Source organism: Fundulus heteroclitus, unplaced genomic scaffold (assembly GCF_011125445.2).
Source record: "Fundulus heteroclitus isolate FHET01 unplaced genomic scaffold, MU-UCD_Fhet_4.1 scaffold_99, whole genome shotgun sequence".
NCBI lineage: Eukaryota > Metazoa > Chordata > Actinopteri > Cyprinodontiformes > Fundulidae > Fundulus > Fundulus heteroclitus.
Window position 1 is genome coordinate 554,453 of NW_023397461.1, and position 25,759 is coordinate 580,211.

The window sequence follows — 25,759 nt, forward strand, 5'->3', positions numbered from 1 at the left end:
GCCTCCCTCTTTGTCCTTTCTTCTTCATCCCTCTGTGCTGACAGTAGCAGAGGATCCTCTGCCTTTGACTCACACCAACAGGCTCAGTGTTTCCAGCCCACAGCGTTTGGAGCAGTTTTCACCTGACCGAGCAGCTCCTTCCACTCATCAGCTGCCACTTCCTCCTCTCAGCATCTTCACCAGTACATTTTCTAGGGGACAGATGGATAGAGGGAACCTTTCCAGGGAACATCTGCCAGTTTTCCAGCGCCTCTAATGTTGTAGCTAAGTAACGTCTAACTGAGGAGGAACCTGCAGTCTGGTCTGTGGTCAGGAGGCAGAAACCTGTTTCCCTCTCCCAGCGAGCCGCCTCCTCAGGACCTCAGCTTGGCCTTCCAGTCTGAGACAGAAAAAAGGTTATCAGCACTTAAGATAAGATAAGATAAGAGAGGCTTTATTGATCTCACAATGGAGAAATTCACTCGTCACATCGGCTCATACAACAAGGTGCAGAGTAGGAAAGGTGCATTCAGTTATATACAGTGAATCTTCATATATACAATGGATCAAAAAGGATACAAAAGAAATAGGAATGGGCATATGGTGTCTTATTTACATTCATAGTGATCTATCTATATATATACATAAGGACCCAGAGTGGCAGTCTGTGGGATTCAAACCGGCAAACTTGCAGCTTCCCAGAATGCCCTGCTGAGACCACTATGCCACCCTGCGCAGCAGGAATACTGGCTCAGCTGGAGGGTTTGGTTCATGCAGCGGATTAAGGCCCAGAGGTGGCGCTGTCTGAGTGGGTAGATGCTTCAGAGGGGAGGAGCTGCAGGAGGAAGGAGCCGAACCCACAGCGAGCAGAAAGAAAGGTTCAGTCCCAGCTGTCAGCACCTCCCTGTGACCACTAGGGGTCAGTAGAGTCACTTCTATGTCTGGTGCTGGTTATATGACACCTATTAAATGTAGCAGGCAGATTAAAAATAAATATGGATTTAAGTTACTTTGAGTCTAATAAAATAAAATGTATTTGTTAATTGTATTAATTATAAATCAGTATTCATAAATAGTAAATAGAAAACTGCCTTTCTGCTACAGCTCTCCACTGGTTTAAATCCTACTTAAAGGACTTTTAGTGTCAGCAGGTAACTTTACATCAGAGACGACAGCAGCTACACTCTGAACGATCGACTACATCAGCTACGGTCTGAAGGATCGATATAGCATCGCTACAGCAGCTACGGTCTGAAGGATCGATGTAGCATCGCTACAGCAGCTACGGTCTGAAGGATCGATGTAGCGTCGCTACAGCAGCTACGGTCTGAAGGATCGATGTAGCATCGCTACAGCAGCTACGGTCTGAAGGATCGATATAGCATCGCTACAGCAGCTACGGTCTGAAGGATCGATGTAGCGTCGCTACAGCAGCTACGGTCTGAAGGATCGATGTAGCGTCGCTACAGCAGCTACGGTCTGAAGGATCGATGTAGCATCGCTACAGCAGCTACGGTCTGAAGGATCGATGTAGCGTCGCTACAGCAGCTACGGGCTAAAGGATCGATGTAGCATCGCTACAGCAGCTACGGTCTAAAGGATCGATGTAGCGTCGCTACAGCAGCTACGGTCTGAAGGATCGATGTAGCGTCGCTACAGCAGCTACGGGCTAAAGGATCGATGTAGCGTCGCTACAGCAGCTACAGTCTAAAGGATCGATGTAGCATCGCTACAGCAGCTACGGTCTAAAGGATCGATGTAGCGTCGCTACAGCAGCTACAGTCTAAAGGATCGATGTAGCGTCGCTACAGCAGCTACAGTCTAAAGGATCGATGTAGCGTCGCTACAGCAGCTACAGTCTGAAGGATCGATGTAGCGTCGCTACAGCAGCTACGAGCTAAAGGATCGATGTAGCGTCGCTACAGCAGCTACAGTCTGAAGGATCGATGTAGCATCACTACAGCAGCTACAGTCTAAAGGATCGATGTAGCGTCGCTACAGCAGCTACAGTCTGAAGGATCGATGTAGCATCGCTGCAGCAGCTACGGTCTAAAGGATCGATGTAGCATCGCTACAGCAGCTACGGTCTGAAGCATCGATATAGCGTCGCTACAGCAGCTACAGTCTAAAGGATCGATGTAGCGTCGCTACAGCAGCTACGGGCTAAAGGATCGATGTAGCATCGCTACAGCAGCTACGGTCTGAAGGATCGATGTAGCATCGCTACAGCAGCTACAGTCTAAAGGATCGATGTAGCGTCGCTACAGCAGCTACGGTCTGAAGGATCGATGTAGCATCGCTACAGCAGCTACGGTCTGAAGGATCGATGTAGCATCGCTACAGCAGCTACGGTCTGAAGGATCGATGTAGCGTCGCTACAGCAGCTATGGGATAGATTTAGTGTCGCTACAGCAGCTACAGTCTAAAGGATCGATGTAGCATCGCTACAGCAGCTACGGTCTGAAGGATCGATGTAGCGTCGCTACAGCAGCTACGGTCTGAAGGATCGATGTAGCATCGCTACAGCAGCTACGGTCTGAAGGATCGATGTAGCATCGCTACAGCAGCTACGGTCTGAAGGATCGATGTAGTATCGCTACAGCAGCTATGGGATAGATTTAGCGTCGCTACAGCAGCTACAGTCTAAAGGATCGATGTAGCATCGCTACAGCAGCTACAGTCTAAAGGATCGATGTAGCATCGCTACAGCAGCTACAGTCTGAAGGATCGATGTAGCATCGCTGCAGCAGCTACGGTCTGAAGGATCGATGTAGCATCGCTACAGCAGCTACGGTCTGAAGGATCGATGTAGTATCGCTACAGCAGCTATGGGATAGATTTAGCGTCGCTACAGCAGCTACAGTCTAAAGGATCGATGTAGCATCGCTACAGCAGCTACAGTCTAAAGGATCGATGTAGCATCGCTACAGCAGCTACAGTCTGAAGGATCGATGTAGCATCGCTGCAGCAGCTACGGTCTAAAGGATCGATGTAGCATCGCTACAGCAGCTACGGTCTGAAGCATCGATATAGCGTCGCTACAGCAGCTACAGTCTAAAGGATCGATGTAGCGTCGCTACAGCAGCTACGGGCTAAAGGATCGATGTAGCATCGCTACAGCAGCTACGGTCTGAAGGATCGATGTAGTATCGCTACAGCAGCTATGGGATAGATTTAGCGTCGCTACAGCAGCTACAGTCTAAAGGATCGATGTAGCATCGCTACAGCAGCTACAGTCTAAAGGATCGATGTAGCATCGCTACAGCAGCTACAGTCTGAAGGATCGATGTAGCATCGCTGCAGCAGCTACGGTCTGAAGGATCGATGTAGCATCGCTACAGCAGCTACGGTCTGAAGGATCGATGTAGTATCGCTACAGCAGCTATGGGATAGATTTAGCGTCGCTACAGCAGCTACAGTCTAAAGGATCGATGTAGCATCGCTACAGCAGCTACAGTCTAAAGGATCGATGTAGCATCGCTACAGCAGCTACAGTCTGAAGGATCGATGTAGCATCGCTGCAGCAGCTACGGTCTAAAGGATCGATGTAGCATCGCTACAGCAGCTACGGTCTGAAGCATCGATATAGCGTCGCTACAGCAGCTACAGTCTAAAGGATCGATGTAGCGTCGCTACAGCAGCTACGGGCTAAAGGATCGATGTAGCATCGCTACAGCAGCTACGGTCTGAAGGATCGATGTAGCATCGCTACAGCAGCTACAGTCTAAAGGATCGATGTAGCATCGCTACAGCAGCTACGGTCTGAAGGATCGATGTAGCATCGCTACAGCAGCTACGGTCTGAAGGATCGATGTAGCATCGCTACAGCAGCTACGGTCTGAAGGATCGATGTAGCGTCGCTACAGCAGCTATGGGATAGATTTAGTGTCGCTACAGCAGCTACAGTCTAAAGGATCGATGTAGCATCGCTACAGCAGCTACGGTCTGAAGGATCGATGTAGCATCGCTACAGCAGCTACGGTCTGAAGGATCGATGTAGCATCGCTACAGCAGCTACGGTCTGAAGGATCGATGTAGCATCGCTACAGCAGCTACGGTCTGAAGGATCGATGTAGCATCGCTACAGCAGCTACGGTCTGAAGGATCGATGTAGCATCGCTACAGCAGCTACGGTCTGAAGGATCGATGTAGCATCGCTACAGCAGCTATGGGATAGATTTAGCGTCGCTACAGCAGCTACGGTCTGAAGTATTGACATGGCGCGTCTACAGCATAAAGGATCGATGTAGCGTCGCTACAGCAGCTACAGTCTAAAGGATCGATGTAGCATCGCTACAGCAGCTATGGGATAGATTTAGTGTCGCTACAGCAGCTACGGTCTAAAGTATTGACATGGCGTGTCTACAGCATAAAGGATCGATGTAGCGTGGCTACAGCAGTGTAATTAAAACACAACAGAAGCAGCTACCAGGAGATCCGGCTCATCATGGATCCTGTTCCTAGCGATGTTTAGCTGTCTTAGACAGTTATCTTTGTGCTTCCAGATGTTTCATCTAGATGCTGATGTTTCCCTGCTGACTGTAGCTGTTGGGTGGAGTTGGTCACAACAACCTGCAGCTTGTTCTCCTTTCTTGCCTCCTTCACTGAAAAGTCACCTCCCTGAATGTGAAAGAGCTGCCGACTCTCAGCGTGTGGATGTGAAACACGTGAGGATGACTGCATTGCAACACATATTTTAACAGCTGCCTTCGGTGAAACACATCTCACTGAAACTCACACTTTGTTCTCACATCCAGACTGAGACATCGGATCAGTTCCTCAGACAAACCGCTCAGATGCTGCAGAAAGCCAAAGCTTTCACTATTTGCTGTCAGCAGTAGCAACAAACTTCATCATTCTGTCTTCAAGCTGTTTTAAAAAAGGTCTTTGGTCAAATTGAAATGTATTCTTAATAAAACCAGATTCTATGTTTGTTACACACTGCTGCGGTGCAAGTACTAACCTTACATTTTCCACGCTACATGACCTGGAGGAGGTTCTGTTCTGGCTTCACGATAACAGGACCTGGTACCTGGAACCTTTAATGTTCTGGTATCTTGAAAAAATATATTTACTTGCCTTTAAAACTTATTTTGCACCGTGAACTTTATAAAGTAGTCAGTTGAATATCCTGACTAAGAGAAAAAAGCTTTTACTTTTACAATGGCCAAGTGATTCCCTTGTCTCTGCAGGTTGACGGTCCAACCCTAGGGGGATGGAAAATGCTCCCCTGATAGTTTCATAGTTGCATACAGAACCTGGAAAACCTTTAGGATGCTACCTAAGCCCAGATCCAATGTGTTCATGTTGAACAGTGTCGCTCCTGGAACATGTAGTTCTCTATGAAGCAAAACGTCACCTTTTCTGCTTATTTTCTACTTTTAATGTAAACCGGACTGTAAACTGGACAAAATTGCCCGTTCTAACAAGCCAGCTTCTGCATTCTGAGCACGACCCACAAACACGCCACAGCAGGTGTTCGTCTGCAAAACAAGGATTGCTTTTTATTAACTGTTGTTATTCAGAATTGTTTCCTGATATTCTGCTCTGCTGCAGAAATAACACGGAATCATAAGTTGGGAACCCCGCAAGCTTTTTTTGGATGATTCAGAAACAATAGAGAGACATGGAAGGGGGTCATGAAGAGGACCAGGACAGACTGGGATGGACAACCAACTATAGATATCATACTGGGAGCTGCATCCACTACAACCAAGAAGAGAGATCAGACTGACCACGGTCCATGCCTCCATATGGACCATTACATTACAGTGCACCGCAGCAACTGTATGAGCAGAACCACATTCAGTCCTGTACCAGTATAACATGAGGTTTTCTCATAACTAAGATCAGTCATATTCTGACTCAGTGATGGACAGCTGAAGTCTCAGCTTCAGACCTCAGAGAAACAGTTTGGGAAACTTTTCAGAAATTCATCCTGAAGCGCACTTTGAGTCTAACCCAGGTTCTTTGCTCACACTCTCACCAATTCCTGTGATCACCTTTGACATAATCAGCAATCCCCTCTGACATCACCAGCAATCCCCTCTGACATCATCAGCAATCCCCACTGACATCATCAGCGATCTTCCCTGACATCATCAGCAATCTTATCTTACATCATCAGCAATCCCCTCTGACATCATCAGCAATCCCCACTGACATCATCAGCAATCTTATCTGATATAATCAACAATTCCCATCTCACATTGTCAATCTGCTCTGATATATTCAGTGATTCCTCCGACATCATCAGCAATCCCCTCCGACATCATCAGCAATCCCCTTTGACATAATCAGCAATCCCCTCTGACATCACCAGCAATCCCCACTGACATCACCAGCGATCTTCCCTGACATCATCAGCAATCTTATCTTACATCATCAGCAATCCCCTCTGACATCATCAGCAATCCCCACTGACATCATCAGCAATCTTATCTGATATAATCAACAATTCCCATCTCACATTGTCAATCTGCTCTGATATATTCAGTGATTCCTCCGACATCATCAGCAATCCCCACTGACATCACCAGTAATATTTCCTGACATCATCAGTAATCTTATCTTACATTATCAGCAATCCCCTCTGACATCATCAGCAATCCCCTCCGACATCATCAGCAATCCCCACTGACATCATCAGTAATATTTCCTGACATCATCAGTGATTTCATATTTATGTAAACTGCTGCATTGAAAATTAATAAAGTGTTACAGATATTATACTGAGTTTGTTTTTTTCTGTGTGTTTCAGTTTGTGCGTTTCTTAACGAGGCTTTTGCCCCCCCCCCCCCCCCCTGAACAGATGCTGCTCACCGGGACGTTTGGGTTAAATAAAAGCCAAAACATGAAACATGGCATGAATCATGCAGGAGCCAGCAGTTAAAAATAAAACCCCTCTGTGGGCCGATTAAAGTCATGACATCATGTCTGTGCTTCATAAAGCAGACGGCAGCCTTCAGCGGCCGCATCATTGGCGGCTGCTCATGCTGAACCGTTCCGTATAAATCGGCGTTGTGCTCAGAGGTCAGAGGTCAGGTCCTTGGTAAAGGAGCAGCTGCCGTTGTTCCTCACCTGGTGGATTTCCAGCAGCTTCAGAGGAAACATTTCCCCGCATTAGGCAACGCAGGAAGGCAAAAAGCAGCTAGTTGAAAGAAGACGGAGCTGAGAAGCGAGGCTGGGTTAGACGTGAGCAGAGAGGGTAAGCGTCCTAATTAGAAGGCTGGAGCAAAGAGCAGCGCCTTTACACAGCAGCTCCATCACATCAGCCGCCCCCGGCTCCACAGCTCAAAATGCATTTGCTCCTTTTATCAAGCCCTCCATGACACTTAGTTAAGACTCGTTTGCCTCCATCCTGCTGCTGATATGTGCCACTTTGAGCTGGTGTCTCACTTAGATTATTAAGACGGAAAGTTTGAAGAACTCAGCAGAGCGCTGGAACAATGTGCTGGAGGAAATTACATCATCACAGTGTTGTTTCTAAAAGTTAGAAGGCAGCTGAGAAGACGTGTCTTCCCACCAAACTTGTTGTCTTCTTCATCTTTTTCCTTCTTTCTTGTGTTTGTGGAGGAAACCCAGCGTCCCTCATCGTTTTTAGTTAATCCTAAACGTACACAGGAGAGCGGATTAAAGAATGTTCTTCGTTCAGCAGGAGGAACGTGGAGCGCTGCGCTGGTCGGCTAGCAGCTCCATGGTTTATGAAGGAGCGGACAATTCAGTGCTGTTCCTCTAACTGTGCTAAAGTATTCCCTCCCTATTTTGTGCTGTTCTACAAACGTCTGTGTTTTATCAGGATCTTCTGTGACAGAAAGTAGAGCAGAACTGTGAGGTGAAGGAAAATCACTCATGGTTTCTGCTTTTACACAAGGAAATCTGAGGCAGAACTTGTAGAACCACAGCACATCTTTTGGGGGTTTCTCTCTAGCAGCTTTGAACATCTATAGACAGATTATTGTCAGTATTTCCATTTCAGTTTTAATTTCTATAGCACCAATTAACATCACATCATCTCAAGGTTCTTTCCAAAGTCAGACTCCATCAGATCCTCCAGGTTGGTGAGAAAGTTTCCTCTCAAGGACATGAAGCAACAGTGGGAAGAAAAACCACCCATTAACGGGAAAAAAAAACCTCCGGCAGAACCGGGCTCAGTATGAACGGTCATCTGCCTCTCTAAGGAAACCCAGCAGGTTGCATCAAGTCTCTCCAAGCAGCATTCACTCCTCCTGAAAGAGCGTAGAGCCACAGTGGACAGTCGTCTGCATTGTTGATGGCTTTGCAGCAATCCCTCATACTGAGCATGCATGAAGCGACAGTGGAGAGGAAAACTCCCCTTTAACAGGGAGCAGAACCTCCAGCAGAACCAGAACCAGGCTCAGTGTGAACGCTCATCTGCCTCCACCCACTGGGGCTTAGAGAAGACAGAGCAGAGACACAGAAAATACAGAAGCTCACATTGACCCAGGAGTACTTTCTATGTTAGAGAAGACAGAGCAGAGACACAGAAAGCACAGAAGCTCACATTGACCCAGGAGTACTTTCTATGGTAGAGAAGACAGAGCAGAGACACAGAAAGCACAGAAGCTCACATTGACCCAGGAGTACTTTCTATGGTAGATGGTAATAGAGGATGATCTGCCTCCCCTGATGATGTCACAGCTAACAGAACACCAGACCAGGTGTACCTTCTATGAAGAGAAAAGAGAGAGAACAAAAAGTTAAAAGCTGAAAAAACAACAAACAATGCAGATTGGAGAGCAGTAGGAGAACTCAGCAGAGAGAGAGAAATAGACCCTGATGTCCTCCAGCAGCCTAAGCCTATAGCAGCATAAATACAGAGAAATAGACCCTTAAGTTTTATTCTCATTTGCTTATTCTATTAATTTTTACAGAACAGCAGGACATCAAATGCAGCGACTCAAACATGTCCCACTAAATCACGCCCCATCTTTAACACGTTTTTCAGTAAATGAGGATACAAAAAAGAATAAATGAGTGTGACAGCAACTTTTCTAAAGATTGTGTTAACAGAAATGAGTTTGTGTTGTCAGATTTTAGTCCTTTCACTTGTCTTTGTGTTTAACTTCTCAGGAAAGAGAGTAAAACCAGCCTTACTACCGTCTGATTAAATCCACTTGGATGTAAATCTGTGTAACCAAACTCTCCTGTCCTCAAACCAGCCAACTGCATCCAGAGGATGAGGAGAACGCCGCCCCTGGATGAGCTTCAACCGCCTCCCTATCAGGATGAGAACGGTTCTCCGAGGATGTCCTGCACGCTGTCAGACCTGGGCGATGCCAAGTGTGACCTGTCCCAAACCAGCGGCAGTCCACACCTGTCCTTTGGGAAGTGTCTGAGCGAGGGCAGCGACGGCCAAGGGAGTGAAGGTTACCTTAACAAAGGCTACGAGGAGGATGTCCCCAGCGACAGCACGGCTGTCCTCAGCCCCGAGGTGAGAACCAGCCCAGAGAGGCCGCGCGCTGCTTTGGTCCACCCTGAACCTCTCCCTGGTTTCTGTAGGACATGTCGGCTCGTGGCTCGGCTGTACAGTTCCCCAAGGGTTACGAACTGGATCCCATGGCAAAGTACGGCACCCTGGACATCGTCTTTGACTACGACTCAGAGGAGCAGCAGCTAACCGTGACCATCATGGCGGTGACCGATCTTCCCTCCATCAAACGCACCGGCAACATTTCCTGGCAGGTCCACCTGCTGCTCCTGCCCACCAAGAAACAGAGAGCAAAGACGGGGGTCCAGCGGGGCCCCTGCCCCATCTTCACCGAGACGTTTCGCTTCAGCCACGTGGAGTCGGAGATGATCAGCAACTACGCCATCCGGTTCCGCCTTTACAGCATCAGACGGATGAAGAAGGAGAAGGTGTTTGGAGAGAAGGTGTTCTACTTCACCAAGCTCATCCTGCAGGGGAAAATGTCGGTGCCGGTCATCCTGGACCCGTGCTGCGCTCTCCCGGTAAGGAGCATCACAGCGGGGCTCGCTGTCTCCACATTCTCCTCATTAGTTGCTGCTTTTGTTGATCTTTCGTGCCATTGGCTCACATTTAGGGGCTGGGCTAACCCTCGCCCTAAAGACCAGCCTTAGGTTGACGTTATGTGTTGCAGACAGCGACAGGCTGAAGCTGGTTTTATCTTCAGGAAGTGAGAATGCACAGAAACATACGTTTGTTCTTCACTAATTTATCAGCAAGTGTTGTTGTTTTAAACCTTGGCGGCACGCATCTTCTTAACCTGAGATTTTTTAAATACGACTCAAAATTACAGCATTTTACTCTTTTATTGGAGTAGAAATCATATAAAATAATAAAGGAGGGCTCATCATAGCTACCTACAACATTTTCTGGGTTGGTCCTGATATTAATTCACCATGGCTGCCCCACAGACTCTTCATAATAACCAGGAGTGGTTAGAAGTTCTGCAGAATCCTTCTGTGCTTCTCTCAACAGGAAGGAGCTTTTACATTTGGACTTTCAGATCAAAGCTCACAGCTGGACTTTTGGCAGTTACTGCGTTGGATGTCCTGAATGTCGATTTTATTTCTTAGGCAGTGATAAGAACTGATGACGATCCATATTTATGGGCAGAGGGTGAATTATTGTTGCAGCAGTTGGGTTTGCTGAATGTCTGCTGACACATTTTCAGGGCGGTGAGTCCCAGGTCAGCCTCTCAGACATGACCTGCAGCGAAAGCGCCTCATCGTTCCAGTCTGTCAGTCAGACCTCCACTCCAGAGATCCTCGTGGGCCTGGTGTACAACGCCACCACCGGCCGCCTCTCCGTGGAAGTCATCAAAGGCATCCACTTCAAAAACCTGGCTGCCAACAAGCCACCCAGTAAGTTCCCTAAAACGTTTGCTTTTGTTTCTGCCGATCTGAGCATTTTAAAGACCGGGGGTCTCATTTATAAAACAGGACCGATACTAAAAGCTGAAAATGGCGTCCGGCCAAAAAACAAACAAACCCTGGATTATAAATCCGAAGTCACACAGTCAAAATGAACAGCAGCAGTTTGGGTTATTTTGCTCGTCATGAGAGGAAAAACGATTTTTCCAAGTCACATTTCAAAAAAGTAATTCAGGCAAATAAAATGTTTAGTTAGCAAGCTAACTATTTCTTATCTGGTCCGCTTCTCTTCCTGGCTTCCATGTCTGCAGGCTGCTGCTCTTTAGCCAACGTAAAATACCAAATGCTCTATGCTGGGAACGAGAGTTACGTATGTAACTACGGTTCTATTAATCCCGGATGATCAACAAAGTCACCTGTGACCTACCGCTGATCAGCGGAAGCCTATAGAGGCACGTGACACCGGTAGTTCAGTCCCTCGATCTTCTCGTGAGCCAGCAATACCGAGGGACCGAACGCTCTGGGGGTCATCCGGGATTCATAGAACCGTAGTTACATACGTAACTCTCGTTCTATTTCATCCCTACTGACCGGCAGAGGGGGTGCTACAAGCACTGAATGACGTATGCAAACCAGGGATGCAGAAAGAAAAGGAACAACCCGCCGGAACCCGGCAGCAGCACCTACCTTAGCGGGATGCACCAGGTGGTTGCTGCAGGATGCCCTGAAGAGGATGAGGCGTAGCCATGTTAACCCTATAAACCCTCATGAAAATGGTCAGCACAGACCATGAGGCCGCCTCGCAGATGGACTCCAGTGGCACCCCCATCATGGCAGCCCACGAGGTTGACAGGCTCCTCGTGGAGTGGCACCGCACTCCCTGAGGCAGGGGCTGACCCTGCAGAGAGTATGCCACAGATATCGCCCCCACAACCCAACGTGCCAACCTTTGCTTGGACAGGGCACGACCTCACTGCTGGCCAGCATAGCATACAAAGAGGCTGTCAGTCAGCCGAATGGTCGCTGTGGCGCGGACATAGGCCTCCAGCGCTCTGACTGGACACAGAGCTTCAGGGGGGGTCCCGGACTCGAAGAGAGACAACTGAAGCGGCAAGAATGTGCCTGCCACTGTGGGGGCCTTCGGGACGAAGGAAGAATCGGTCCACAGGTTCACCCCTGAGCCATCCAGGTTCCACCGACAACAGGGCTCGGCTATAGACATGGCATGCAGTTCCCCTACTCGTCTGCTGGAAGCCATGGCCAGCAGGAAGGCCGTCTTCATTAAGAGCCATTCTAGATCCACTGCTGCAATCGGCTCAAAGGGTGGGGAATGAAGAGCTTCCAGTACTAAATGAAGATCCCAGGTAGGAGCCACCCAGCGCCTCGGAGGATGTAGACGTCTAGCGCCCTTCAGGAACAGCGCTATGTCCCTACACCTTCCAGCAGAGCAGCCATTGAACCCAGTGTGCCAGTGGGAGATGGCAGCCACATAGACCTTCAAGGTGGAAGGGGACCGCCCCCGGTTAAGTAACCCCTGAAGAAAGGCCAGCAGGGATCGAATGGGACAACGTATGGGATCCAGCCCCCTATCGTCACACCAGGTAGCAAAAGCTGCCCATCTGGCAGTGTAAGCAGCCCGGGTGGATGGCGCCCATGCACAAGCTATTGTGTGGCCCACGTCGCCCCCGAATCGGGAGAACGCCGGGTCAGGCCCTGCAGATGCCCCTCCCATCCAGGTCCCTCCTGGATGGGAGGGGCATCGGCGAGCTGTAACAAAGCCTGCGCAGCAGAGGAAACCAAGTCCTCGCCGGCCAGAATGGGGCTACCAGCAGGAGCCTGTGCCCTTCCTGGAGAACCAGCAGGAGGGTCTGGGGAATCAGACCCAACAGGGGAAAGGCATACAGGAGAGTTCTGGGCCAATCGTGGGCCAGAGGGGACAGTGGGCCGTGTCCCTGGAGGTAAAGAGATCCACGCCTGCTCTGCCGAATGTCCCCCAGATGTGATCCACCACCTCCGGGTGGAGCGGGAGAAGAAGTCCGTGGGCCTGTTGCTCCAGCCTGGAATCTAGGCCGCTCTGAGGCTGGTGAGGCGAGATGATGCCCAAACCAGGAGCTGGTGTGTCAGGGACAGCAGTCTTGGGGACCTGGACCCACCTTGGTGGTTGATATGGTAGACCACTGTGGTGTTGTCTGACCAGACCAACACGTTTCCCCCGTAGTCCCGGAACAAAAGTCTGGAGTGTGAGGGCCACAGCCAGCAGCTCCAGGGCATTGATGTTCTCCCTCTGCTCCCGTGTGGACCACACCCCCTGCGCTACGCGGGCCCGCCAGGTTGCGCCCCAACCTAGAGTGGAAGCGTCCGTATAAACAGCCTCCCTCCGGCACGGCCTGATGGGCGGGGTCCAGAGCCAGGCTGCGCAGGGAGAGAAGCCCCAGTGGAACCACATTGGAAGCAGCGGTAAGCGTGGAAATAGGCATCCCTCAGGTCGATTGACGTCGCCTGGGGAGATTGCCCTCAAAACCCCTTTGGTCGTAAGTATGCAGAAGGGCGTGTCCTTCAGGTAGGTGTTGAGCACCCTGAGGTTCAGAACTTGACGAAGATCCCCAGTCTTTCTGGGGACCAGAAAATAGACTGAGTAAAAGCCCTCTGGATCCAGCAGGGGGTCCACAGGCACTATTGCAGCCTTGACCAGCAAGGCACGTAGCTCGTTGGACAGTGCCTGTGCTTTCAGAGGGTTGCAGATGGTGGTCATCCGAACACCTCCATAAGACGGGGGCCGGCGGCGAAACTGGAGACGGTATCCCCTCAAAAATCTGGGGTGCATTTCGCCTCAGTGCGAAAGCTGACCTGGGGTAAAATGTCCAACCACTGGTAACCCCAGTGCATCCCATAAGGGTCCCTCGGCCTCTTGGGGGCCTAGGGGGGGCCGAATTGGTCCCGCAGCCCAAAAGGGGTGCGAAGCCCGCGCCCCTGACCGGACAGTCTGGTCTTGAGCCACCCTTGAAGCGGAATCTCGAGGCAAGGCTGGGGCAACGGACGAAGGAGACGAGTGCCGTCCTGAGCCAGAAGCTCCCCAAGCATTAGGGGGCCGACGGTCACGCCTGTGGAGCCCCGCAAGCTGCTGCCTGGTGCGAGAAGCCTGGCCAGTGCGTTCTAAAGCCTCAAGCGCAGCCAATTGATTGGGCCTCTATGGAAGATGCAAGACCCAGTTGGTGAAGATTCTCAGTCATCCAGGTCATGGTCATTCCAAAAAAAGTAAAAACAAAGCAACTGGACTTGTTTTCTGTAGTTTGAAGACGTTTTGCTTCCTCTCCAGGAAGCTTTCTCAATTCAAAAAGTCTGGAGTAATGATGAGTATCAAGCTTTATACTACTGCCTAACAAAGGACTGTAATGGCTTAGAGAACATGCAAGTTCAACAGAAACAGAAACTAAGGGGGTGGATCTGTTACTAACCCTAACGGGCAGCAAGCTGACGGAGAAAGCGGTAATACAGCAAAATACATGTCTGTAGAAAAAAAACGCTCACAACAAACCTGCGTGCGAGAAGATGAAAAGAGTCTGAACTACCGGTGTAACGTGCCTATATAGACTTCTGCTGATCACCGGTAGGTCACAGGTGACTTTGTTGGTACTAATTCTCTACCTGCACAAGCCTAAGAGTGATCATTCATTGCTTAAAGCACCGCCTCTGACGGTCAGTAGGGATGAAATAGAACCCTGGGACCTGTCGTGTGATTGGCTCAGGAACCAGCCAATAGGGTTAGCTATAGGGTTAACCCTATTGGCTACGACCAGCCGTAGCTATAGGGTTAAAAGGAGAAAAATGTGACTAAGATGTTGTTGATGGAGAGGATTGTTTCTAGGGAACGTTACTAACATCCTGAGTGACGACTGAGAATAATTTAGGCTGATTTTACAGTAAATGTCTTACTTATTGCTCCTTTTAATACCTAATTTGGTGACATTTAGAAATGTATGAATGACTTCATGAAAAATGATCCCCATTTTTAATCTTCCAAAATATTGCTGTTAATTTCTGAGTGTGTAACTTTGCAAACGGTCCCCATAACCAGGAGGTAATTTCCCTTTATAGGTCACAGCAGGACCTGAGTGTTTGATACCAGGTTCCTCCTCATGTTGTGCTTTCTACACGGCCGCATTCTTCCATAAATGGTCCATGCAAAGCTCACCATGTCACAATAATCTCCGAAATCAGCTTCCAAGAGTTTCTGCAGCAAAATCTGACAGGGATCCACGTAGGGTTGGGAATTGATAAGATTTTCACGATTCCGATTCCCTTATCGATTCTGTGAAACGATTCGATTCCTTATCGATTCTCTTATCGATTCTCTTATCGATTCTCTTATCGATTCCAATTTGGGGACATTTTCTAAACCTCTTAAACAAAGATGGACATGGTATTAAACCTTTAAATTTAAAGTAATACTAATTTAACATTTTAGAGACATAAAAAGACAACAAATAAGCATTAAATACGGTTTATGGGTTGGGTTCTGCAATGTTATAAGATGAGTATAAAACTCATCTTTAGAACCAATCTCTGCTCTAAATGGTGATCTGCCTAATCTACTTCCAGCAGTTATCATCAGTTATTGCACCATAAACTGCAGAAAATACGGGCAGAGCGGCTCTTTCTGAGCATTCTTTCTAAGTGTGTCGTATCCCTCCGCCGCTCTGGTCAGTAAATAAATGTTATGGAAAATTCTACATTATAAAAAAGAAAAACCTAATGAAAAGTCTCTCATGTCATCTTGAAGACATTCTTCTTCTAAATGTTGCTACAGACGACGTGTTTTCTCTCTGGCCAGAAGTTAGATGGTAAATTGGTAATCCAATAAAAGAGCCCGTGGTGGATCATGAATGTTTTTTTCACTTTTACCCGATATATTGGAACATCCAGCGGCCATACACGTGGACATTGTTGCTTTAGCAATAGCTCTCGTGAATTTCAGTGGTGAAGTCCTCTGGAAATCTGAAATAATTGTTGTTGTAGAGCGCAGTGCCTTACCGTGACATTACCTCACAGGATGTGATGTCGGGCAATAATGGCCGCCCCCTACACAGTGATCCAGACGACAATTTATGCTTTTATTTTCTTATTGATTAACGCTAAACTCATTAAATCACCACGAACGTATTAGTTTTAGGTACAGCTAATGATCCACTGATTTTTCCTTGTTGACCAGACTTTCGATCGCTTTACCCGATGGGCGTAATTTATTTATTTTTTTGCTTTTCCAGACTTACGCCTGGTCACGTCGTAATTGCTTAGTGAATGCCGTGTGCGTAACTTGCGTAAAAAACGTGACGTAAGTCGTGCTGCTCGGCTCTGGTGCTGCCTGGAATCAATAAGAGAATCGTTAAGCCAGCTGCCAAACGGCGCCATGGAACTGGAACATGGAACCGGTTCTGAACAGGAACCGGTTTTCCATTCCCATCCCTAGATCCACGTGTTGTCAACTTTGTGTGATGTTTTTGATATTCTGACCCTTTTCTCTTTCCCTACCGGCCATCTTTGGTAATGTCTGCTCCTGATATGTGCTCCCTATACTGCCTTTTTGACATCTTGGTGCGCTGTTTTTCTTACTGCTGTCCAACCCTTGTTGTCAGATGGGCTGTTCTGTTGTCTGAAACACTTGATAGGTGGCCAGGTTTATATAATCAGAGGTGAGTCTCCGTGCCCGCCCACAGTCAGCCGCTGTCTGTGCTAAACCCTGAACCTTTGCTGTGCCTTCATGGATGCAGTTCAGACATTTTACACAAATGTTCCTTTCTCAAGAAATCCTTTAATCTTATTTGCTCCAGACTATATGGATATTTACAGAGACATAAACTGCAAGCAGATTGCAAAGAGGAGTAAATGCATAAATGTAATGTAGTTTTTGTAAATATTAATAAGGTTTAAATAACAATATCACTTTTACCTAAAGCTTGATTCACCAGTTTTAAACAACTATGTTAAAGATGAATCAGTGTTGTGTTTTATGTTTAAATCTAGTCTGTAACAAAGACACACTTTTATATTTCTAAAAATGATCAAATATAACAGCACGACAGCAATAAAATAGTTTTGCTTTAGTAAAATTATTCCCATAGAGCTATTAGTTGAAATGCTGCAGATTAACACAAAGATGAACATCACTTAATCATTTTCAGGTTTAAGCAGAAAAACACAAATTGTTGGCTAATCTCAGTTCAGCACATTTTAGCTCATCTTAACTTTCCTTACCTCATCTTATCCATACTTGGCTTAGTTTATGTTATCTCAGCTTGCTTATCTTAGCTGAAATTTCTTTAGCTTAGAATCTATTAATGGCGCGTTTAACTTGGCTAATTTTAGATTGCCTTACTTTAATTTATGTTAGCTGATCTAACGCTTGTTTACTTATCTTGTCCCACGTTCATTCATGATCTCAGTTTGATTAATTTTACGTTGAATCTCTTTGGCTTCGCTTATTATTATTATTATTATTATTATTATTATTATTATTAGTATTATTATTAATTATATAATAATAATAATAATAATAATAATAATAATAATAATAATAATTATTATTATTATTATTATTATTAATTATTATTATTAGTAGTATTATAAATTATTATTATTATTATTATTATAAATTATTATTATTATTAGTATTATAAATTATTATTATTAATTATTATTATTATTATTATTATTATTATTATTATTATTATTATTATTATTATTATGGCCCTTTTCCACAGGCTCTGCGTAGGCCGGCCCCGCTGGACTCAGCCGGCTCTGGCAGCGTTTCCATTACTGCTTTTTCTCTGCTGGGACTATTTTGTGGAACTAGCTGTGACGGGAACAGAATGCTGCTCATTCATAGAAGTAGAGCAGGCTGAGAAACAGCCACACTTTACCTAACTTCCCTAACCTAACTACTGTGGAGTAGTTTATACTCACTAGCAACAATGCCGACACGCTTTGGTCGCACAGTTGTGAAGCACAACAAACGTCCTCGCACCGCCTGGAGGTGTGGCTCAAAGCCCGGATCTGCAGAACTTTACTGGGTCAACGGAACCACAAGAAGTTCTGAGTGGAGCTGAAACGTCGATAGAAAAGGGCCGTTAGTTTACCTTTGCATAGCTGAGCTAACTTTATTCACAGAAGAGTTTTGCTGAAGCATGCAGTGCTGCATAAAAATTGTCTTTAGGAGATTGTTGTAGCTAATTTTAGCTGCTGTGGCATAAATCCGTTAATTATGTCATTTATTAACATAGCTGCAGCCCAACTTTGTTGTATTTTATTGTATTTACATTATGCAGTTAGCTTTAACTAGGGCCTGTTTATTTAGCACATCAATAAACTTACAGAATACACAAATAAGAACAAAAGACTTAAATACAATTAGTTGATATTATTGTTTTACCTGCAGTCTTACCTTAAAATTCTGACTTGCATGAACTGATTTGGATCAATGAGACGCCTGAGATTTGGTTTCTTTGGTCTTTTCCTCCATTAAGAGTCTGACTGTAGCTTTCTGACTTATTTATAATTGTCAATAGATGCAAAACATGAGTAAACCTGAACTATTTGTTTATAATTATTATAAGCTGAACAGCCTCTGTGTCGGTAACTCATCCATGAAGACTCCTGCTTGTTGTAAACCGTGATGCTGCATTTTTCAACATGTGTGTCTCGTCATGCATGAAATCCAGCTGCCTTCCCTCCTTTTTTACCAGTTTTTGTCTTTCTCTCTAATGTGCTTCTCTGAAGTCATATTTTCAATCAAAATCAATCCAGTTTGCAGGGTTCCTACACAGTCTTGAGTTTAAGTTTCTCCTGGTCTTAAAAAGGAGAACATGGAGATAAAATAAAGACAGTAAATAAGATGTATCATGTTTTATAAATTAGAGCTCATTTCAACCAGACTGATATCACAGTTACAGGACTTTTAAACAACCTGGCTCCTTTTCTCTGGTTATGTGACATAAATGGGTCTATTGTCACAGGTTAGTCCTTCAAACGGGTTCCGGCGCTGGCAGCAGGTTCTTGGAGACCAGTAATCAGTCACAGTGTCAGAACCATGATTAAACCTCCTCAGCTGGGCTCACTTTTCATTCTGTTTTGGACCAGAACAATTTATCAAGTTCCCGCTCTGAGTTTATGTCTGAATTTATGAACGCTGCTTGTGACTCTGACTCTGAACACCATCTGGGCTTTTCTATCAGCAGAAGGCTCCTCTAAACGGACCGGTTCTAACACTGGCCCGGTTTATTACTGGAACTAATAAACCATAAATAAATAAAATCTCCATTTTGGTTTACCCAGCAGAATAAGCCTTGATCCGAGGCTTTTACCATATTTTCCCTGAGTGAGGAACAGGGAGCGTGCGCTTTGCTCGGGTGGCAGAGCTGGGTCCGTTCAGGTCTGACTGGTTCTGGTTCGGCTCGGTGTCGTTCCTTCAGGTCAGGCTCTTAGAACTGGAGTAGAACCTTCAAACCGGGCCCTGGTTCCACTTCATGCACATGTGTGTCTGGATGCACTAAAAGTAAAATGTGTAGAAACCCTGAGATGGACGTTGTGGCATGCTTGGTGGGGTGGTGGTCCATGCATGTTTGGTTATGGATGTTCTCCTCAGGAAGCTCGACCATATATGGGCAGTGAGCAATACTTCTCTTTGCTGATTACTTCCTATATTTAACTTGAAGGATATCAAAGTATAATTGCTGCTCATTTGTTTTAACTACAAAAATAAAAAGCTGGTTTTCCAATATAATATTTAGTATTTTAAAATGAAAAAGCAAACACACGTTTTTATTGTTATTACTGGTTTCTGATGAGGACATTCTCAAATGAACTGCTGTTACACCTTTCAGCAGAAAAGCTATTACACACACTCTGTCCTCTGACTTCTGGGGCGTCTGACTTGAATTTACTGGAGACCAACTAATAATTAGCTGGCAGATTTTGTTTGTGCGTTCCTGAAAGGCACCTCCACAGTCGTCAACTGTACCTAGAAAATAGTCACATCTGGTAGCGCTGAAAAAAGCCTTTGTGCAAAATACTCACCAATGTCTTGATTGACTTTGAGCGTCTCACAAAGTGGGAGAAGCGAGACGTGGAGCACTTTCAAAGCTCCTTTTCTGTCATTTGAAAACAGAAGCGAGCCGCAGAGTTGAGTCAATCAGCAGCCGCAGCCCCTCTCATTCAGCAACAATAGCAAAGAGCCCTGCAGCATTGCTGCTGACCACTTAAGACATCCACAGCTCTGCACAGCCCATTCAGCAGCAGTCAAAGAAGAAATCAAGGCTATTTTTTTCTCTCTGCTTTTATGTCAAAGAGAGCAACTGAATGTGTGATTCAAGGCGGCGAGCTGAGCGCTGGAAAGCAGCTGGCACTCGACAGCATGAAAGCCTCAGCCATTCATTCTGTATACTCCCTCTTAGACAGGAGCATAATACGCAGCATTATTGCAGAGCGCGCTGCAGACGAGGGCGAAACACTCTCACAGAGCTATTGTGATTGCCTTTCTCGCCAGTTTCTCCTTTCAGTTTCATTTGAGTTCAGTTTGTGTCGTGATTTCTGCCTGGAAATGGAGTGAAAATGGGAAACGGTGAAATCTGAATCCTTTCCCCTCAGCTTAGTGTCATAAAGCCCATTTGCTTTGAATTAAGGTTTTGTAGGAACATGAACATACTGCCAATTAAAAGTTGTTCTCCGTTCTATCATGTAGAGCCAGATTCATTTTCGTACCTTATTTGAACGTATTTATATCGTCAATCGACGGTTTAAGTTGTATTCATGTCGCTCATTTGAAAACAGCAAAGATGAACAAAAGTGCTTTCCAGAACACAGACAAATTATTAACAGCAAATATGATTCAATTTAATAAAATATAGCTGCACAAATAAAAGATAAAATATTTTAATTGAATTCTTTTAATGTCATCTTTTATTGCTTCTGATCAGATACTTCTGACAATGTTTTTGTTTGGACTTTGGCTGCTTTTTTTTTTCCTGTGGAATAAAACACACACACACACACACACACACACACACACACACACACACACACACACACACACACGAGATCACTGTGAGAAACATCATGTTGATCCATGAAGTGGAAGACTTCTAATCGTCACTAATCCACGTATTTAGCTATTTATCCTCACCGGGACTTTTCCTGCTCGTAAAGTTGCTGCTGCGCGGCGCGATAACCAGAAGAAGGGGTCCTGTCAGAGAAAGCCACGCCTAAAGAAGCGACTTGACGTTCAGAAACAAACCCAGAACAAGGTGGAGGTTACAGTGAGTTTAGAGAAAAACAAGCAGAAGGTCTGTGATAATAAGCGACTGAATGCAAGACTGAAGCTCACATGAACAGCCCTCATGGATGCTATGAAGTGTCCTCCTGCTGAGAAAAGCCACATAAAGGTGGCCTAGCTGCACAGACGCTGCAGTCTCTGGTTCAGGTCTGGACGTGTCGGCTGCTCCTCACCACCCAGCAAACGTAGACGCCACATTTAGCTGTCTTTGGTCAGAGTACGCAGGAAAGTCCGCTCTGGTACAAGCTCCTTTGCAACACTGACATTTCTCTGCAATCCTTGGGGGTTTTGGAGAATCAGTGGAAAAAAGTCCCTTCATATGGTCAGCATGATCAGATGGCTAATCACTGCAGCAGATCCAAGGCAGCAGCCATGTTTGTTCTGCTATAATGTCTGCTGAGGCCACATTCAGGACACACCTGCTCACTCTTTGACTCACACCAGCCAACCGTTCAAGCGTCACCGCAGGTACACAGGAACCTCCATGGAGTCAACCATTAAATATTTAACTATTAATATTTAACTCCTCCTGCCTTCGTTTAGCTAATGCAGAATCCTGTGTCTGGCTTAAGTTAACTCAGCTGTCTTACTCTGAATTTCTTCCATTTAGCTCTTCTTATAGAAGCAGTAGAGGCTCAGATGAAGAACAAAGCTTCTTTCAGGTTCTTCTGCAGGTTCTTCCTGGTTCTTAAAGCCATGACCTTCACACATTCACACTTCTTGGCATCCACTTGTCCAGATTCTTCATTTTGGGTCTTCAGATGAATGTTGAGGGAGGGGCACCGGCGTCCTGGCAAGGCAGCTAGTTCCCTGGTTCAAATCCCACAGACTGCTGCTCTGGCTCCCTGACACATTTCATTGGGGGGAAGTTGCAGTGACAAACTAAAGATGACAGTATGTAGTTATGATCGGGTACAAGGAGTGAAAAGCAGCCAAAGTCCAAAGAAAAACTCTTGGGGTGCTGTCGATGGAGACCCCTGTAAAAGATTTCAGACACCTGGTTGCCTGAGGCAGAAGTGGAAAGCATTGAGGTGTAGTTCTGCACTACGCTGTGTGAGCCGTGTCACAGATGGAGGACGCTCTGGGAACTGGTCGTGGGCTGTAAACGTCTTTCCACCAGCCGTGACACCGTGTCAAAGTCAAAGTAAAGAATAGCAGCTCCTCCAGGCACTTCCTGAATCAATTAATTTTAGCAGAGCTCCTCTTCTTCAACTCCAAGCCGACGTGTCAGCGACTTGAAGAACGGCTCTGTTTTTATCATTTAACATCATCTGCTACTCCAGGTTAGACATGCAGCAGTTGCATAGCAACAGGAATAAAGTAACGCTGCGCCGCTCTGAGTTATTGTGAGCACTTGCAGCTGTGCTTTGTGTTTCATCAGGAGAAAAGCGCATCCTATGTGGTCATAATCTTATACATCTACTGCAGCGACATGATTTCAGGAGCAAACAGTTTAGCAGGAAAATAGGTCACAGTTTGCTGCAGAGGAATTCACTGGCAGCAGTTTGTGTTCTTCTGATTGGAAGCAGGAGAAATCTTCACGGAGGCTTTTGCACAAAGGATCCATGTTTCCTCCTATATCCTACAATTAATACCTGGTTTTTTGCTCTGTAATCCTAATTTATTACTGACCTGCTTCTTGTCTAGATACCTACGTTAAACTGACCCTGCTCAACTCCATGGGCCATGAAATGTCCAAGTGCAAGACGTCCATCTGCAGAGGTCAGCCCAACCCGACCTACAAGGAGACGTTCATCTTCCAGGTGGCGCTGTTCCAGCTGTCCGACGTCACGCTCATCCTCTCCGTCTACAATAAGCGCAGCATGAAGCGGAAGGAGATGATTGGCTGGATCTCTCTGGGCCTGAACAGCTCAGGAGAGGAGGAGCTCACCCACTGGACCCAGATGAAGGAGTCCAAAGGACAGCAGGTCTGCCGCTGGCACAGTTTGCTGGAGTCCTAGCTGTGACGCTGCAGCGCCGGTCCAACGGCGGCCGAGGCTGTCCCTGGGTCTGTCCCTGTGTCTGTCCCTGGGTCTGTCCCTGTGTCTGTCCCTGGGTCTGGGCGAGGGTCTGGGCGAGGGTCTGGGCGAGGGTCTTCAGGGAGAAGATGCTCCAGCTGCTCACCTTTGTGTTTCACAGCCTTGTTGGTAAAATCCTGAGTGCCACACCTTCACATCAAACAATGGAGCCCAGCAGGAGAAGATCCAGAGCACAGACCTGGCTTTTAGCGAGCAGCCCCTCCTCTCTGCCAACATATTTGTCCACATATTGTAACGAGTAACGTTTCTTCTCTTGGCAACGCCTCCATTTCTGAACCCACTGCCACAGTCTGGGAGAAGATCCGGATTAGCTCCCAAATCTACAGGTTGTCCCGGCTGGGACGCCGCCTCTCACCCCGTTTAACCTCCTCTCACCCCGTTTAAATGCCTCTCACCCCGTTTAAACGCCTCTCACCCCGTTTAACCACCTCTCACCCCGTTTAAACGCCTCTCACCCCGTTTAACCGCCTCTCACCCCGTTTAACCTCCTCTCACCCGGTTTAACCGCCTCTCACCCGGTTTAACCGCCTCTCACCCCGTTTAAACGCCTCTCACCCCGTTTAAACGCCTCTCACCCCGTTTAAACGCCTCTCACCCGGTTTAACCGCCTCTCACCCCGTTTAACCGCCTTTCACCCCGTTTAAACGCCTCCACTAGCAATAATTGCTCTAGCAGGTCACTGCCGCTCATAGTTTGTAGGTTGGAAACCCTAAAATGTGCCGCGGATCCGTCCCAGCAAGTCCTTCAAACAACCAGAACCAGAATCCCAGTCAGGCTTAGAAAATCCAAACTTCAGAACACATTTATGGTCTTTAAAGTCGTTTGATCCGGTTCTGTTAGAGCTCAGTTGTTAGACAGTGAAAACCGAATCCTTTAGTTATGTTATTAAAAATAATATAGATTAATATATATAACCAACATTAAAATCATGATTAAAACTACTGTTATAATGCTCAAGTGGGTTCATAGCATAAATTTCATAATTTTATATAATACGCGTAATAAGATGATAACTGATACAAAATATGAATTTTATGTTATTAAAATTAGTTCCCTGTAATTAGCTGGCAATAACGGTTTATGTTAAGATGTTAATTAGTAAATACATGTTGCATATGAATTTATTTTATAATTAATGATGTGATGTAGTTACAAACACCGTAACAACGTAATTACACGGTAGTAACAGCTTGCAATAGGATGTTAAGTGATTAATTCTCTGCTAACATCATTATCTGCTAATAATATGCATACATAACTATAACATGTTAACATGTGGTATGAAATATTTGTGTCACACTGAGAGAGAGCCTTTAATAATACAGTTAGCTGTAATTATACGGTAATCTGGGAACAACACCTTGTTTAAGACGGTGGACTTTTAATGCTAAAGCTGAAGAAACATAGGACATAAACCCATAAATATGGGTTTATAATCTCTTACCAGCCATAGATGTGCGTAATAACCAAAGGGAACGGATTTATTAGGCGCTAATATGGCGTTAGCAGCTAATCTGGAGATGTGCTCAGCTCACCTTGCAGAGGTGATCCAGTTATAGTTTCCAGCATAGCGTTTTATTTCAAGCTGCTACTACATGGACATGCCTTTGCTAATCATGATATTACCCACTACATGCTGATAACTTGGTTATTGCCTCTTGGTTCCGTTTTAGTCCTGAGCTATGACAGGAAGCGCCACCAAAGCATTTTACAGTCAGTGAATTTAGGATAGAAACTGCAGATTTTTGTAAATGGGGGAAATTAATTTGAGGCTAAACGTGAATTTAGCTGCAGAGTTTGTGCATAAATGTGTTTCCTTAATACTCCTGCATGGACGGGTTCCTGAAGACCGGGTTATGGAGTGACACGAGTCTATCAGGTCCTGGTCTGGACCGGTCCAAACGCTGAGTGTGCATTTTGTGCCTGGAGCAAAGATCTGTAAAGACGTCAGATGAGCCGAGCGTCCGGCTAACAGGCAGCAGAACGCCAACCTCCGCTGCTCTGGTGCTACCAGAACCGGCCTGGGTGCACACAGGAGCCTCTGCCTTACGTCTGGGGCCCGCCCGCTGCAGGGAGGCCCCGCCCGCCGCAGGGAGGCCCCGCCCGCCGCAGGGAGGGCCCGCCCTGACTGCATGGGGGGGGGGGGGGGGTACCTTTAGAGCCCAGAGGAAAGAGCTTTACTGTGGTGGTGAACGCTGTGTGTGCTGTTTACAATGTGGGAGTGGGGGGGGGGGGGGGGTTCTGACTTCAGCAACTTCTTGATATTCTGGCCTAAACTTTTTATCTCTGAATGTTTCTTGACTATTTTTGTATCCAACGCATCGATTGTGAGCAATAGTGCGAAAGCTTCTGGGTCGCTTCTGCTTTCACTGAGCGGCGCCGCTCCGCTCTGTTCATGTTCCCTCCTGCAGAACCGAGGGTTCTAAAGGCCGGCAGAACTCCTCTGTCCAGCGTTTCTGCAGCTCCCACCATTCCTGATGCTGCGAAAGTGAAGCACAACCTTTATCAGAGCAGCTGCTGATCAGAGGATCATCAGAACCCGTTCACAACCCGTTCAGAA

The 25,759-nt window shown here is 46.4% G+C and overlaps 1 protein-coding gene across 7 annotated transcripts in view; it reads left to right on the forward strand.

Moving 5' to 3' along the window:
• Positions 1–25,759, forward strand: part of syt14a (synaptotagmin XIVa) — a 45,248-nt gene that overhangs the window by 15,655 nt on the left and 3,834 nt on the right. For 3 of the 7 annotated variants that reach the window (XM_036135063.1, XM_036135065.1, XM_036135066.1), the window contains 5 exons: positions 9,162–9,433; positions 9,502–9,951; positions 10,638–10,827; positions 16,449–16,526; positions 22,808–25,332. In XM_036135063.1, the coding sequence (XP_035990956.1) occupies positions 9,162–9,433; positions 9,502–9,951; positions 10,638–10,827; positions 16,449–16,526; positions 22,808–23,121 (1,304 nt within the window). In that variant the 3' untranslated portion in view covers positions 23,122–25,332. Of the gene's footprint in view, positions 1–9,161; positions 9,434–9,501; positions 9,952–10,637; positions 10,828–16,448; positions 16,527–22,807; positions 25,333–25,759 lie in introns of those variants that run through there. The other 4 variants (XM_036135064.1, XM_036135067.1, XM_021310363.2 and 1 more) reach the window with 4 other exon arrangements.